This window comes from Ascaphus truei, chromosome 1, assembly GCF_040206685.1.
Source record: "Ascaphus truei isolate aAscTru1 chromosome 1, aAscTru1.hap1, whole genome shotgun sequence".
In the NCBI taxonomy this organism is placed as follows: domain Eukaryota; kingdom Metazoa; phylum Chordata; class Amphibia; order Anura; family Ascaphidae; genus Ascaphus; species Ascaphus truei.
In genome coordinates this window covers 537,283,315-537,300,530 of record NC_134483.1, presented here as the reverse complement: position 1 = coordinate 537,300,530, position 17,216 = coordinate 537,283,315, and the positions used below count along the sequence as shown (strand labels likewise).

General features: G+C 47.1%; 1 protein-coding gene across 4 annotated transcripts in view; it reads left to right on the top strand.

Moving 5' to 3' along the window:
• ATP6V1B1 (ATPase H+ transporting V1 subunit B1) overlaps positions 1 to 11,735 on the top strand; it is a 105,054-nt gene extending 93,319 nt beyond the window's left edge. For all 4 annotated transcript variants that reach the window (XM_075572933.1, XM_075572924.1, XM_075572944.1 and 1 more), the window contains 5 exons: positions 4,362 to 4,512; positions 5,322 to 5,404; positions 6,034 to 6,138; positions 6,700 to 6,829; positions 11,431 to 11,735. In XM_075572933.1, coding sequence (XP_075429048.1) covers positions 4,362 to 4,512; positions 5,322 to 5,404; positions 6,034 to 6,138; positions 6,700 to 6,829; positions 11,431 to 11,597 — 636 coding nt within the window. In that variant the 3' untranslated portion in view covers positions 11,598 to 11,735. The remainder of the gene's footprint in view (positions 1 to 4,361; positions 4,513 to 5,321; positions 5,405 to 6,033; positions 6,139 to 6,699; positions 6,830 to 11,430) is intronic.
• Positions 11,736 to 17,216: the final 5,481 nt, after the last annotated feature.

Sequence of the window (17,216 nt, the reverse complement as noted above, 5' to 3'; positions counted from 1 at the left end):
ACAGAGATCCACGCTGACCGGGGCAGACAGAGATCCACGCTGACCGGGGCAGACAGAGATCCACGCTGACCGGGGCAGACAGAGATCCACGCTGACCGGGGCAGACAGAGATCCACGCTGACCGGGGATGACAGAGATCCACACTGACCGGGGCTGACAGAGATCCACGCTGACCGGGGCTGACAGAGATCCACGCTGATCAGGGCAGACAGAGATCCACGCTGACCGGGGCAGACAGAGATCCACGCTGACCGGGGCAGACAGAGATCCACGCTGACCGGGGCAGACAGAGATCCACGCTGACCGGGGCAGACAGAGATCCACGCTGACCGGGGCAGACAGAGATCCACGCTGACCGGGGCAGACAGAGATCCACGCTGACCGGGGCAGACAGAGATCCACGCTGACCAGGGCAGACAGAGATCCACGCTGACCGGGGCAGACAGAGATCCACACTGACCGGGGCAGACAGAGATCCACACTGACCGGGGCAGACAGAGATCCACGCTAACCCGGGCAGACAGAGATCCACGCTGACCGGGGCAGACAGAGATCCACGCTGACCGGGGCAGACAGAGATCCACGCTAACCCGGGCAGACAGAGATCCACGCTGACCGGGGCAGACAGAGATCCACGCTGACCGGGGCAGACAGAGATCCACGCTGACCGGGGCAGACAGAGATCCACGCTGACCGGGGCAGACAGAGATCCACGCTGACGGTAGATGTACAAAGTGATTTACAATGCAGTAGTATTTAGGAAAATCTCCTGGCCGCAAAACAGGGCCAAGACTAGTGAAAAAAATAAACTCTAAAGCAGGCCTGCACAACATGCGGCCTGCCTGGCCTCTCTGTGCGGCCTGCGATGAGTCCGGCCGGGCGCCTGTTAAATAAATTAAAAAAAAAAAAAGTTTAAAAAAAAAATGGTGGCGATTCCCTGCGGTCACGACGTGCATGCGCAGGGCCCGCTCCCCCTCCCTGCTCCCTCCCCCCCCGCTCGCAATGTGGGACGGAGGGGGAAGTAACAGCCAGCTGAGCTCTTCTGCGGCGCTCCCCCTTCCTGCTCCCAACGTGGATATGTGCAGGGGAGGTGATGTGCAGGAGGGGTCATTGGAGGTGCAGGGGAGGGTGATTGGAGGTGCAGGGGGTGATTGGAGGTGCATGGGGGCTGATTGGAGGTGCAGGGGGGTCATTGGAGGTGCAGGGGGGGTCATTGGAGGTGCAGGGGGGGTCATTGGAGGTGCAGGGGGGTGATTGGAGGTGCAGGGGAGGGTGATTGGAGGTGCAGGGGGGGTGAGGGTGATTGGAGGTGCAGGGGGGGTGAGGGTGATTGGAGGTGCGGGGAGTCATTGGAGGTGCAGGGGGGAGGGTCATTGGAGGTGCAAGGGCGGAGAATGATGTGAGGTGCAGGGGGGAGAGTGATGTGAGGTGCAGCAGGGGAGAATGATGTGAGGTGCATGGGGGGAGAAGGATGTGAGGTGCAGGGGGGTATTGTGTGTTTGATGTGGAGAGGGAGTATTATGTGTGTGGGTGAGGGGCAGAGATGGGGGTATGAGAGATAGATGAGGAGTATCGCAAAGGTTGATAGTGAGGGGTTCTGGGGGAGATATGAGGATGATGATGAGGGGTGCTGGGGGAGATATATGAGGATGATAATGATGATGAGAGGTGCTGGAGGAGAGATGATGATGATGATGATGATGATGATGATGATGATGGTGATGGTGGTGGTGGTGGTGGTGATGATGATGATGATGATGATGATGATGATGATGATGATGATGACGATGACGATGACGATGATGATGATTTTACCCGTGCGGCCCAATTTTTTTTCCCTTGGAGCAGTTTGGCCCTTCTCACTTTACGAGTTGTGCAGGCCTGCTCTAAAGGATCTATAAAGCAGAAGCGCTTCAATTCAGGGGCAAAACAATTACACTGGGTGGATTAAATAACAAAATCCTCTGGCTTTTCCCTTTGGCACATCTGGTGCACTTTTTTGCCTTGATACATAAACCATGTATAAAAACGGCTTTAAACTTCCCCTATTAAATATCACCATCTGCACCCGCTCAGGAAGGGCACTCCCCCGACACTTCCCTTTTATTACCAGCTTTATGTTAGTCACTACGCCCCACATTTATTCAACGCTGCTGAGCCTTAACCCCTTGAGGGGCCAATGATTTCTGCAATGAGTGGCTGGCCCTTCCTGTACTCAATGGGTTAACCCACCTTGCATCCTGCTCATGTGACTTGTATGTATGGTGCCTTAAAGCTCAGCACTATTTAGTAGCTCTGGGTCTGTTTGAGTACAGAATGAGTACTTCTACGAGCAGGAGTGGTCAACTCCAGTCCTCAAGGGCCAAAAACAGGTCAGGATTTAAGTGTATCCCTGCTTCAGCACAGGTGGCTTAATCAGGGGCTCAGTCTATTACTGCACCACCTGTGCTGAAGCAGGGATATCCTTAATACCTGGCCTGTTTGGTGGCCCTTGAGGACTGGAGTTGCCCCCCCCCCCTGCGATAGAGGTAGAGATCCCCTCTAAATGCAGTGCCCACCAACAACCATTACATGTGGACATACAGCAGCTTTATCACACTGCAGATATGTTACCCAATGAAAATGGAAACATTATTTTTATTATACAACGCTAAATAGGAGACCCGAATGAAAGGATTGACCAAAATAACCTTTTCTAGATAAGTACAAAATGTAGACATTTATTAACATAATCGTAAAAGAAATATACACTTCCATTTTTTAAATAAAATGTAACGAGATCACTTGGTCTGTAGTGTGTGTTATTCTGAGAGGGTCTGAGCTGCTCTATGTACAAATGGTAACAGTGTGTACAGTAAATAAACCAGTTCAACTGTCGCTTGTGTCTTTTAGTAACTGGAGACTGCTCAATACATAAAGTGATTCATTGCTTCAATAACAAGCAGTGTATCTACAGCTTACGTTCATTAAAACAGTGTATCTACAGCCTACGTTCATTATTACAGTGTATCTACAGCCTGCGTTCATTATTACAGTGTATCTACAGCCTGCGTTCATTATTACAGTGTATCTACAGCCTACGTTATTTATTACAGTGTATCTACAGCCTACGTTCATTATTACAGTGTATCTACAGCCTACGTTATTTATTACAGTGTATCTACAGCCTGCGTTCATTATTACAGTGTATCTACAGCCTACGTTATTTATTACAGTGTATCTACAGCCTACGTTCATTATTACAGTGTATCTACAGCCTACGTTATTTATTACAGTGTATCTACAGCCTACGTTCATTATTACAGTGTATCTACAGCTTACGTTCATTAAAACAGTGTATCTACAGCCTACGTTCATTATTACAGTGTATCTACAGCCTACGTTCATTATTACAGTGTATCTACAGCCTGCATTCATTATTACAGTGTATCTACAGCCTACGTTCATTATAACAGTGTATCTACAACCTACGTTCATTATTACAGTGTATCTACAGCCTACGTTCATTATTACAGTGTATCTACAGCCTACGTTATTTATTACAGTGTATCTACAGCCTACGTTCATTATTACAGTGTATCTACAGCTTACGTTCATTAAAACAGTGTATCTACAGCCTACGTTCATTATTACAGTGTATCTACAGCCTACGTTCATTATTACAGTGTATCTACAGCCTGCGTTCATTATTACAGTGTATCTACAGCCTATGTTTATTATTACAGTGTATCTACAGCCTACGTTATTTATTACAGTGTATCTACAGCCTACGTTCATTATTACAGTGTATCTACAGCCTATGTTCATTATTATACTACCTCACAGCAGAGACCATGAGTAGTGAAGAGATTTGGGAAGTATGGAGTGAAGGGAAGTAGTGATGAGTGAAGTAGACATCACGTAGAGCAGGGGTGCTCAAACTGGGGGCGCGAGATTTTTTTTTGGGGTGGGGGGGCATGAGATTTTTTTGGGGGGTGGCGGGCCGGTTGCAGCGGCCCCGCTCTCTTCCCCAAGGCATTTAAATTAAATGGCGGGGGACCGAGCGAGGCCTTTGCAACTCAACTTACCCAGATTCAGCCGGTTTTGGGAGACGCGTCGACATGGCAACGCTGAGTCAAATGACGCTGCGGGGCCATGTGATGGGACGCCGGCACACAGGTAAAGGGGGGCGCAAGCACTGGGGGGGAGCAGACAGGGGGGCGCAGCAACAGAACTTTGTGCACCACTGAGATAGAGAACTGTAGGTTGTATTGATGCCTCTGTAGATCAACAACAAATCATTATAGTTCCACCATGTCTAACCTTCTCAGACCTCGTGATCAGGGACGTCACTTTGCCATTTATATCCATTTCGCTTGTAGGTGTCAGCAGCCCGGGAGGAAGTCCCTGGCAGGCGAGGCTTTCCCGGGTACATGTACACTGACTTGGCGACCATTTATGAGCGTGCCGGCAGAGTGGAAGGGAGGAACGGTTCCATCACACAGATCCCCATTCTTACCATGCCCAACGATGGTGAGCTGGCCCTACATTGCTTTCCCATCAACAGAAGTCACTTATTTCCTGGACTTACCCATTGTAGCATATGTGGTTTTTGATCCTCTGCGAGGCTCCTCCATCCCTACAGAGATACTTTTTATTTATATTAGTTCAAGGACAAACATGAGATAAAGTAACTAACCTGTAAGAAGCTGCATGGTCAGGCGGGTTAAGCATTGCTTCCTTTGCTGCACGGACTAGCACAGGGGGTGGGTGACTCCAGTCCTCAAGGGCCACCAACAGGCCAGGTATTGTGAACATGCCTGCTTCAGCAGGTATACCCCTGGCCTAGTAAGCCAAATCAGGCTGAATCTGGCCCATACTACCATAGTACATACAGATTCCGTATCTGTGAGTTCCTGTCCTTATCCTCATACAGTGATTTATAAAAGGTTCATTATAGAGGACGAATAGCCTTTTAGGTAAGGAATGATTTTTTTTAAAATCCAGTTATGAGTTACCCAAATAAAATCAACACCGTTATTCATCTGAGGTTAAGCCAGCGCTTATTATAAGCCTCTTCATTGCCAGCGGGGCTATGCAGATCCTCTTCTGATACCTTACACAAATATGGCCCTCCGTGACTCTTTTGCAGGTGACCCGCGAGTCCGTTAGATGCGTTGTACGTGGGTTTTCAAGAAAAGATGTATACATTCCCAGAATATTTGTGCGGTGAAAAAACTATATTCAGACTTGATGCGAATCTTTCAGTATTCCTATTCGTTTCTTCTATTACAGGTTGGAAGTAGCTTTTACCATAAATATAACATGCACTTTCCTTCCAGATATCACTCACCCTATTCCTGACTTAACTGGGTTCATTACAGAAGGACAAATCTATGTGGACAGACAGCTTCATAACAGACAGGTATCCATTCTATATACAGTACGTTCACAGCTCTAAGTGGGACCCTTAGCAGTCAATGAAGAAATGGGGAGAGAGATTGTTCTTTGCTAGAATCACAAGTTGCTTGTATGCCACACCATGCACACTTTTATACAACATGTTGAGAGACATCTGTGCACAAAAAAGAAATCACCTGAGATACCTGGGATATATGCTAATTTAAGTCATTAATATCCAAATTTGCATATTTCCCAGGTATCTCAGTATAATCTCTTTCTTTTTCTCTTTTGTTCTTTCTCACTTTTAGAGGATCTTGCATTTTTTTTCTTCACATTTCAGGACCGCATTAACCCTTTTGCTACCAGATGGTTTTGCCACAAAATAATGTCGTAAATATTTTTTAAGAGTGCTTTTCCTTTTATATTGAAAAATATTTAAAGTTGCACTTTAAAAAATTCTGGTAATTAAAAGTATCTATGCGCCTCTAGACGGCATTGGTATTTTATATATTGTCTGCTGAAAGATGCATCCATACCTCATTTAAGAAATTCTAAACTTGTATCTTAATTCGAACTGGATAATGGTACATTAATCTATTAAATTAATTAGCGCTTAAACAGATCAAGAATAAGGCTCCTTTTAATTCTTAGATCTACCCCCCGATCAACGTGCTCCCTTCTCTGTCCCGTCTCATGAAGTCTGCCATTGGGGAAGGTATGACACGGAAGGACCACGGAGATGTGTCCAATCAGCTGGTAAGTATATGATCATCTGTCCAGGTATTGCTATAATGAATGAGTACAACGATCTCTATGGATCTGTCTTTGTTGTTGTATGTACTCATTAATTATCGCAGTAAGTAGACAGACATTCCTTTACAAGCATCGTACATTAGAAGAATATTAGACCAGTGGTACCCACTTTTCTGCTCACGACCATGACCCTAGGAGAGGTTTTAGCAACCTCTGTGATAGACAAAGGCCCACATTTACTAAGCCTTTCTAAGCCATACATTACCTTGTGACTTCGTAAGACGACCTTATATCCTTTCTTTTCAATGAGACCTAATCCATCTTTATTTATTTATATGAAATGAGTGGGCTGTAAGGTGTCTTATGACACTGTAACTAGAGTTCTTATGAGTTCGCACCACTTACTAAATATGTCCTAAAATACTACCAGTTTAATGTTTGCCTGAGTTGTCTTCCACTTTAGTTTTACCTGGCCAAGCTGAGCAGTTGTTACCGTGCTTTGCATGTTACCCTAATGAGGAAGGCCGTAGCTTTCATAACAGCTGTCCTTGTTTGCCTGAACAGTACGCCTGCTATGCCATTGGGAAGGACGTCCAAGCTATGAAGGCTGTCGTTGGTGAAGAAGCCTTGTCATCGGATGACCTCCTGTACCTGGAGTTTCTGCATAAGTTTGAAAGACAGTTTATAGCTCAGGGTAAGTGATTGGGGCAGTGTCCGCGATATACAGAGTAACCTAAAATCTGGGGGATCTGTTTAGTGTAGTCTCCGGGCTGCAAAACGGGGGCAAAAACAGAGTGAAAAGTAGCCACGCACTTATTAAAGGACAGGTTCCGTTGAAAGCAAATGAATTTTTTTCCTGTGATAAATCTGATTTCCCTGGCTTTGCCCTCATTTGCAGCAGGGATACTTTAGTAAGTAATTGCTTCCGTCTCATTTCTCTCTCTTTATATACATGATAAAAATGGTAAGATCTTCTATTAGCAATAAAGATGAAAACACGCATAAGGTGGGGTCTATGTGTCAAGGCAAATGTGGGGCAATTTTGGGTCAAGATAACTAAACAAGATGTATCAAAGAAAAAAATCCTATTGATTACAATAGGAGTTGCGTGTGCTGGCGTGTGCTGGCGTGTGCTGGCGTGTGCTGGCGTGTGCTTGCGTGTGCTGAGGTGTGTGACTGAATTGCAGTTTTGATTTAAGTGCAGTTTTTGTATTAAGTGTGGAGTTAGAACAAGGAGTTCAACAGTACAGTAACTTGTTAGCACTTAATACTCCATGATGCAACAATGAGCAGGATTGAGAATGCCACTCAATGCACATCTTGCCACATGTACAGTATGTGCACACGGAGCAGCTGTTCCAGGGAGCGTACCGCTGTGGGAAGTGTGAGCAGGTGGTCTCTTTGCAGTCTCAGAAGAGACTGTGACGGTACGGGTAGCTTTGGCTGAATTAAAATAAAGGTTAAGCCTGTCATTACCCCTACCTGTCAATGATATGATGTTCAGTATTTATTTATGCACTAACTGATGTACCCGGCGTCGCCCGGGATGTAAATGTGTGAGTTATTATGAGTGACAGAGTTTATGTTTCTGCATATTGTAGTAATTACTATGTAATTCTTCTACAACACACTTCTGTAAGTGTGTTGTTTCAAACGGATGGTATGAGAGTATGAGACAGTGAAGGTGACCGACGTAGCATGAGTTGTGTGTGCTGGCGAGTAGTGCAGGTGTGGTGTTGAAGATATTGAGCGTGGTAAGATAGCATAATTGTGATGTGTAGATTGCGTAGTCAGTGCATGTTATAATGTGTCAATACATTGTTTTGAGCGCAGGCTAATATGTGTGAGTGTAAAGTGAATGGGTGCAGGCATGTGTATACGCATAATGAAGTGAGCACAGTGAGTGTTACAAACATGGCGAGACAGTGCATCTTATCAGTTGTGAAGACATAATTGTGGCGCCCAGTTGACGCAACATCATATCATACAGAGTGAATATGAGACTGTGACTGATGAATCAGTAGTATAATAGATAGCAGAGGTATTTGTGTGTGATAGTAGCAGAGGTATAGTGTGTGGTAGTTGTTGTGTGTGTGGGTGTGTGTATATGAGTGTGTAGGCAAAATGTGATTGGGTCAGAGTGAAGGTCCCCAGCATGACATACATAAGTGGCTAAAGTTCTTCGTGTAGTAGGTCGGTAAACGTAATGGCAGCATAGTTAGATGCATCTTCTTACCTGGTAGTCCCACTGACGGCACATTTTGTAGTGTGAGGCGGTGAGGCCGGCGGCGCCGAGGAGCAGTGCCTGCGGCGGCTGTTTGTGCTGTGGCCTGGGGGGGTGGAGGGAGAGGTGAGGTGGTGAGGCTGGGTTCGCCGAGGAGTGGTGCCTGTGGCGGCTGTTTTTCCTGTGACCTTGTGGGGGGACAGGTGAGGCGGTGAGGCCGGCGGCGCCGAGGAGCGGTGGCTGCGGAGGCTGGTTTTGGTGGGACCGGGGTGTGGGGGGAGAGTTGAGGCCGGGGTTGCCGAGGAGTGGTTTCCAAGTGAGGGCAAGAGGTGCAAGCAATGTGAGGCGGTACGCCCTGCTGTGACATTCAGGCCAATGAGCTGTGACCGTCCGTGGGCCAATCACACAGGGGGAAGAAATACACACAGGGCCAATCACACAGTGGGAACAAATACACACACAAAATTGTTTTCAGTCTTATATATATAGATGTACAGTTTATTGTACCAGCCCTATATATGTTCCTCTTAACAGAAGTAAATCAGTGATATACAGCTCTTTTTAAGAGTATGGACCTGAAGGGGTTAACTCTCTCTTGCAAAAGGAACTATAATCACATCAGAGTTTCGTATTGAAGGCCTGGACTCTGGGATGGGATTAGGCCCATGGTTGAGGAACCAGGGAGAGGTCGACGACCTGCTGAGTGGACTTGCTCTGCGAGAAAGCTGAAAACCTTGGGGCTGTATCTGTATTGTTTGCCTGTGGAAGGGGATTGTATGGGCATTATCCTGTGTCTGCCTGCATCCTGTGGACTATACTAAGGATAGGAATTACCTAATTGGTGCATGCAATTTTGGGCTTCCTGGCCTACCTTGAACCCCAGTATTCTCTTCAACAGGGTCTAAGGCTATGTGCAGAGACCAGGACTATTGTCCTTTCCCAGACTAGCTGGCATCTCCCTGATTGGGACATGGGTATAAATACTCCTCCCCAGCCTCAGCTGAGTCATTCTGGACCAGATAGCCGTTGTAAAGGCGGTGTGCTGACAGGGGACTGGCAGGGCCCTGTAAAGAAAGAGCCGACAAGGAGTCAGCAGAAGGGAACGAAGGAGACCCAGTGCAGGGGTCTGGGGCATACGCTGGAGCTGCTGTCTTTGTGTGCAGGGTTGGCTGGAGCTGTTTGGTGTGTAGCAGCGGTAGGGAATTTAAGCCTGCCTGGGAAACAGTGATCATAATAACATGGTCTCATTTGACAAAAATGATCAAAAATCCTATTATACGAGTACTTTTATTTTAGAAAGGCAGATTTTAATAAACTGAGGAATAATCTACAAGTAATATACTGGGATTTTGTTTTTGCAGTAAAAAAAAATGCAGTAGATAAGTGGACAGTCTTTCAAACATTGTTTGAAAAGCACACAAGTGTATACCCGTGGTTAATAAATATAAAAGAAACAAGTCTAAACCATTGTGGCTAAATAAACAGGTAGGGAACGAAATGGAAAAGAAGGGGCAGGCGTTTAGATTCTTAAAGTTAGAAGGGACGGAGGCATCGTATCAGAATTATAAGGAATGTAACAAAAGTTGCAAAAGGGTAACTCATTAGTAAGACCACACCTGGAATATGGAGCACAATTTTGGGCACCACTCCTTCAAAAAGACATTATGGAACTCGAGAGAGTGCAGAGAAGAGCTACCAAATGAATAAAGGGGATGAACAATCTAATTTATGAGGAAAGGTTAGCTAAGTAAGATTTATTTACATTAGAAAAGAGACGTCTAAGAGGGGATATGATAACTATATACAAATATATTCGGGGACAGTGCAAGGAGCTTTAAAGAACTATTCATTCCAAGGACAGTACAAAGGACTCAGGGCCATCCCTTTAGGTTGGATGAAAGGAGATTTTGCCCGCAATAAAGGAAAGGGTTCTTTACAGTAAGGGCAGTTAAAATCTGGAATTCATTACCCATGGAGACTGTGATGGCAGATACAATATATACTGCATCTTCAAAAAAAGGTCGGCCATCCTTTTTAGATAGGTATACAGGGATATACCAAATAAGTAAACATGGGAAGGATGTTGATTAAGGGAGTAATGTAATTGCCAATATTGCAATCAGGAAGGAATGTATTTTTTCCCTTATGACATATCATTGGATAATGTGTCACTGGGGGTTTCTGTTTGCCTTATTCTGGCTCAATATACTGAAAGTACAAATACAAGATAAGTAACTGTCATCTAAATTTAGCACAGGTTGAACTTGATGGACATATGTCTTTGTTCAACCTCATCTACTATGTGACAATTGGGCTTTTATTATACATCTGGTACAGCTTTTCTGCCCCAGAATTACACCACTTTCGTGTTGAGACTTAGAACTATGTATTCCTTGCTAAACAGGTTCTGAAACAAATGTGCATCTGGATTCTTGTCCCATAAGAGAAGATTCCAAACCAGATGTTTAATCTCATTTATATTATTATAGATATATAGATATATAATAGATATTATTTGTTGGTGGAGGTGGGTAGGCTTCATATTGCAGATTAATCGGTTTGGTAAATCAGGGGTCAGAGGCGCTACTCTCTCGCCACGTACCCTTCAATAAAACAAATGATTAGTACGATCCTTACTGATAAAAGGTATAGAAGGAAATTGTTTCTGCTAGTACGGCTGCTTCCAGGGCAGGGGTTATTTACTAAAGTCTTTCGGGCGGCAAAAATGGGATAAAACTGATGCAGAAAAAAAAATGTGTGAGATTTATCTAAGGAGGAAAGTCCAGTTGTTTTGCCTTGATACACTGCACAGTGCTGTCCTTTGCACTGGTTTCGCTCCTGGGAGACTTTAGTAACTAACCCTGTTGAAGTCTCTACGTGCGAGTGGTATTAAGAATATCCCGGCTTCCACCCAGGTGGGTCGGCCAGTAGCTCAGTCATTTTGACTGAGCCATCTTTGCCAAAGAAGGGATATCCTTAAATCCTGGCCTCCTGGTGGCCCTTGAGGAATGAGTTTGGCCACCACTATCTTGCTGTATGTTCATGAATAACCATTGTCCTTACTCTCTCAGGATCCTACGAGAACAGGACCATCTTTGAGTCGCTGGACATTGGCTGGCAGCTGCTGCGTATCTTCCCGAAGGAGCTCCTGAAACGTATCCCGGAGTCCATGTTGGCCGAGTTCTACCCTCGGGAATCCAGACCTCTCGGGGATGCTGCCTCCAAGACCAAAAAGTAATAGGTCTTTCCTCAGAAGATTGCCAGGTGAAGTCCGCCCACTGAAGAAAGAATGGAGGATATCCATCAAATGCATATATTTATTTTAAAACGTAATTCAGTGTACATGCATGATTATTAAACCTTGTGGAAATCATAACGAGGGCAGAAGTGTCATTATTTCTTTTGGGTGTATGAGGTGTTAACAAATGACTTCCTCTCCGGGAGTGAAGGAGTTCATGGTTTTATTACTCATAAGGGCTGCGAGACAAAATTTTCCCACGCGATCCTTCCCTTTTTCACATTAACTGTGCCACACGGAATCCGTACCTGTCTCAAACAGTTATTCGGAAACCCGACCACCGGGAAATGGAATAAAAACCTTCAACATACTATTTACGGCAACCTTTTTACGGTTATTTCTGGCAAACCTACTAATTGCCTCCCGCACTGCTGCCCTGAAATGGGCCACTTAAGGCCTCGGACCTGGTCAAAAAGACCGTGCTGAGGCGCGCTGAGGGGAAACATTATCCCTATCAGCGCGTCTTTAGGCGGCGCTTCAGCACGCATCCGCATGCGTGCGGAGGCGTGTGGAAATGCAGGAGACAGGCAAGTTTACATTTTGCCGCTCATGCAAGCGCAGGGCCGGTCACGTGACTGCCAGAAGCCAATGGCAGCCCGTGACGCCGGCGCCGTGACGTGGCGCGCTAGCCCCGCCTCCCGAAAACCTCCCACCCGGCACACAAGCGCGCTCGCTGGTGCTCATGCAGGGACAAGAAAAATCTCCTGCTTGAGCAGGAGAGCGTGAGCGTCAGCGCTGCCCAGCGCCGCTCCCTGCACCATGTCCCAGGCCTTAGTATGTCAGCGCTGCCCAGCGCCGCTCCCTGCACCATGTCCCAGGCCTTAGTCTTAATTATACAGATCTATTTATGAAAATCGACTTGATTGCAGACCAAGCAATATCCTACACGTGTGTGTTTTTTAATAAATCAGTTCTGCACTACGAGATAATACTTGTAGCATTTTTTTTTTATTAAACATCTCTGTCTGACATTTTTAATGTATTATAATGTAACAAGCCTTTTTTTGTTTCTATAGCAAACATTTACAAAGTCACAGATACTGGATCAATACTCCTCTGCTGCCAATTAGTGAACCCCCGAGCCGAATCTTCGCCGATCGATCACAGGAGAACGGATCGATCGGCAACTTAGCTAATGACTTATCATTGTGTGGATTGTATTGCTGCGCATATTAAAGTGAAACAATTAAATTAAAAAAATTGCAGCTTGGGCGGCTGCTTTAAGTTTTTGCCCTTTGGTGCCAAAAGAGCTTTCGATGCTTTTTAACCACACAGCAATGGGTTAATTTATCACGGTCTTCCAGCTACAAAACTGGGACATCGCCAGTGTGCAAAGTGCAACAGATTTCTCCAAAGACACAAATCTCTTTACTTTCAATGGCATTGGTTTTCTTTGATAAATCTGGTGCTGTTTTTTTCTCTCTCCAGTTTTTCGGACCGGAGACGTCTTCTTAAAAGAATTCTGAAGATACAGTACCCCTGCCCCAGTCAGTACATGCATACAGCGTTATTGATGCATTTAGTCTTACAAATATACACTGATAACCACTTTAGTGAGTTCCTGTTACTTGAAGAGATTTGAAATATGTACCTATTGCGACTTTGAAAAGTAGGTCTCTCTAAGTCTGTTGTATGGTTGAAGCATGGGTTCTCAACGGCACTCCTCGAGACCCCTCAACAGGTCAGGTTTTCAAGATATCCCTGCTTCAGCACAGGTGGCTCAATAAGTAGCTCAGTGAATGACTGAGCCACTGATTGAGCCACCTGTGCTAACGCATGGACTGATTGAGGCACCTGTGCTGATGCTGGGACTGATTGAGGCACCTGTGCTGAAGCAGGGATATCCTGAAAACCTGACCTGTTGGAGCGTCTTGAGGACTGGAGTTGAGAACCCCTGGGTTAAACTGAACATGAGACACACCCTTATCTCTGGCAGTGAAAGAGTTACAGATGTAGAGAGGCTTACTGTCTCCAGAGCCACGATTGGAAAGGGTTAAAGTCGCAGCTCCTTACATAGTACTGGCGCCATCGCACTGGGAGGATCCATGGTTCCGAATTGAGTTCCAGCAGCGATAATCCTCCAGCACCAGTGCCGGAAAATGTTACATTCTGCAAACATCTCAAGCATATTGCATGTTACTTGTAAGTATGTCTCTGGCGACCTAGCCTCTCTCCACCTCTGCCCCATTCTCTCTCGCCAACACCTCTCCCCCCATTCTCTCTCTACGTCTCCCCCTCCCCATTCTCTCCCCTTTACCCCCCATTCTCCCTCTCCCCCCATTCTCTATCTCTCACCCATTATCTCACTCTCCCTTCCTTCCCCCCATCTCTCTCCCTCTCCCCATTCTCTCTTTCCCACCCACCTTCCCCTCTCCATCCATTCGCTCTCTCGCACCCCTCTCCCCCCATTCTCTCTCCCAACCCTCCCCATTCTCTCCCTCTCCTCCCATTCTCTCTCCCCCCCCTCCATTATCTCTCCCTCTCCCGCCATTCTCTCTCCCTCTCCCCCCATTCTCTGTCCTACCCCTCTCACCCCCATGCTCTCTCCCTCTCCCCCCATTCTCTCTCCCCCCATTCTTTCCTATCCCTCTCCCCCATTCTCTCTACCCCTCCCCATTCTCTCACCTTTACCCTCCATTCTCTCTCCACCCATTCTCTCTCTCCCCCATTTTCTCTCCCTCTCCCCATTCTCTCAGCTTTACCCCCCATTCTCTCTCTCACCCCTCTCCTCATTCTCTCCCTCCCACCCCTCTCCCCCCATTCTTTCTCCCTCCCCCACCATTCTCTCTCCCCACCCAATTCTCTCTCTCTCACCCCCCCCCCCCCCCCAATTCTCTCCCACCACATTTGAAAGTCCCTACCTGGCTGTGGAGTGGAGCTGTTCTCTGCCGCTGCCCTCTGTGGCCCTGTCACCCTCCTCTGCTGCCCTCCTTCTGTATCGCTCAGTCCTCTGCTGCTACAGTCCCCAAAAATATGTCGCCCTAGTCGGCCGCCTTGTTCCCCTAGGCATGGAACCCGCCCTGTCTGTGTGTATTTATTTATAAAACGTGTTACCAGGAAGTGATACATTGAGAGTTACCTCTCGTTTACCAGTATGTCCTGGGCACAGAGTTATGATGACAATCAAGAACGGATTTAGCTTTCTGTCGCCTGTAGGCGGGGGAAGGGGGTGGGCGCCCACCTCCTCAGCTCATGATGTCACAACGGCGTGTTGTCATGACAACAAGGCATCACAATGTCACATGACGCTGCATTGTCATGGCAATGGATGTCACGCGGCATGTGACACCGTGTTGTCATGACGACGCAACGCTACAGGAGAGGGCCTGCTATGGAAAAGGTAAGACACACACCCATTCACATAAATAAATTCCCCCACCCCAAAAATTGCTTCTCTAGGTTATAGCCTAATGTTAAAACTGGCACTGATACAATACATGGTTACATTAAATGAACAGGGTGATACATTATATATACAGACATTGAATGGACAGTTAGGGATAATATATGCTGTTGGTGTATGTAACAGCTACAGACAAGATTAAACTGTGAGACCACTTTAATTTTGAAAGAATTTAGACTGGAGGCGGCTATGAGAGTCTCTGGTAGACTGTTTTAGTTGTGGGGTGCACGGTAAGAGAAGCAGGAGCGGCCGGATACTTAAAGCATTAAGGATTTAGAAAGCACCAACCAAACTCAGAGCTGATTATAGGTACATGAAACATTATGCAGGAGAATATGAAACAAACAAGCGTGCAAATACTGTATAAAAGTAAATATTGAAAATTGAAAGTCCCTGCCACAAGGAATTTACAGGGTAAAGGGGTATAAAGGAAGGAAGGAGTTTGTTTTAACACATACTGTACTGTAGCTCTATTTCCTGCTTGAGTTTGCATCAAATATAGGAAAGATTCCTACATGTCATGCTCTGGAAGTTTAGGGCAGGATTTGTCTGATAAATAAATCAAAACGTTAAAAAAAGAGACAGCGGATCAGAATTTGAAAGGCTTGGAGATGAGTGACATTCCCACTTAGCAAGCATTGTGTTTTCCTCTTTGCATGTTCAAATTAGCTTATAAAGGCTTTATGCGCCGCCCCTCCTTAGTAACGCTAAACCAAATAATGGAGACCACACAATGTTGGAAGAAAAGGTCACAGCTTTATTTTAACATCCGCTGTTAAAATGCTACCAGCCTGCCCGTCAACCCAGCATGCTCAATGCAAAATGGGGGGGAGATCCTTGCCCAGCGGCCAGCGATTGGCGGCGCTCCCTCCCCCCACCCGTAGCATGTGAATGGGGGGGAGATTATGGTGACCAATCGTCCCGTTTTTGCCGGGACAGTCCCGTTTTTTGCTGGGCTGTCCCGGTTGCCCGTCCGTCCCGGGAATGTCCCGGTTTTTCTCCCTGGTGCGCGGGGGAGTCGGCGACGATGCGCCGGGAAAAGGGTGCGCGGTGACGCGCAGGGGGAGCGAGCGGCGGCGCCGAGGAGGAGGAGGATGCGGCAGCCGGGTAGTATTTTTTCATGTTAGAATGCCGGAGGGCTGGGCTTAGAGAGTAGAAGCAGGGGATTGGTTGGAGGTCAGAGGATCTCGGGGGCGGGGCTTAGTACCGGGCCGGATGGAGTGGGCTGCTTCTCAGTGAGAGAGAAAGGGGTGTGTGTGTGTTCTGTCTGTGTGTGTCCTGTCTGTGTGTGTCCTGTCTGTATCCTGTCCTGTCTGTATTCTGTCCTGTCTGTATCCTGTCTGTGTGTGTGTGCTGTCTGTCTGTGTGTGTGTGTGTGCTGTCTGTCTGTGTGTGTGTCCTGTCTGTCTGTGTGTGTCATAGGAGGAGCTGAGGGGAAGGTATGAGGAGTGGGAGATATGAGGAGCTGAGGGGAAGGTATGAGGAGGGGGAGGTATGAGGAGCTGAGGGGAAGGTATGAGGAGGGGAGGTATGAGGAGCTGAGGGGAAGGTATGAGGAGGGGAGGTATGAGGAGGGGGAGATATGAGGAGCTGAGGGGAAGGTATGAGGAGTGGGAGATATGAGGAGCTGAGGGGAAGGTATGAGGAGGGGGAGATATGAGGAGCTGAGGGGAAGGTATGAGGAGGGGGAGATATGAGGAGCTGAGGGGAAGGTATGAGGAGGGGGAGATGTGAGGAGCTGAGGGGAAGGTATGAGGATGGGGAGGTATGAGGAGCTGAGGGAAAGGTATGAGGAGGGGAGGTATGAGGAGGGGGAGATATGAGGAGCTGAGGGGAAGGTATGAGGAGGGGGAGCTGAGGGGAAGGTATGGGGAGGGATGGGGAATGTATGGGGATGGATGGGGAGGGATGGGGAAGGTATGAGGAGGGGAGTGGAAGGTATGAGGAGGGGAGGGGATGGTATGAGGAGGGATGGGGCAGGTATGGGGAGGGATGGGGCAGGTATTGGGAGGGAGGGGGCAGGGATGAGGAGGAATGGGGCAGGGATGAGGAGGGATGGGGCAGGGATGAGGAGGGATGGGGCAGGTATGAGGAGGGATGGGGCATGTATGAGGAGGGATGGGGCAGGTATGAGGAGGGATGGGGAAGGATGGGGA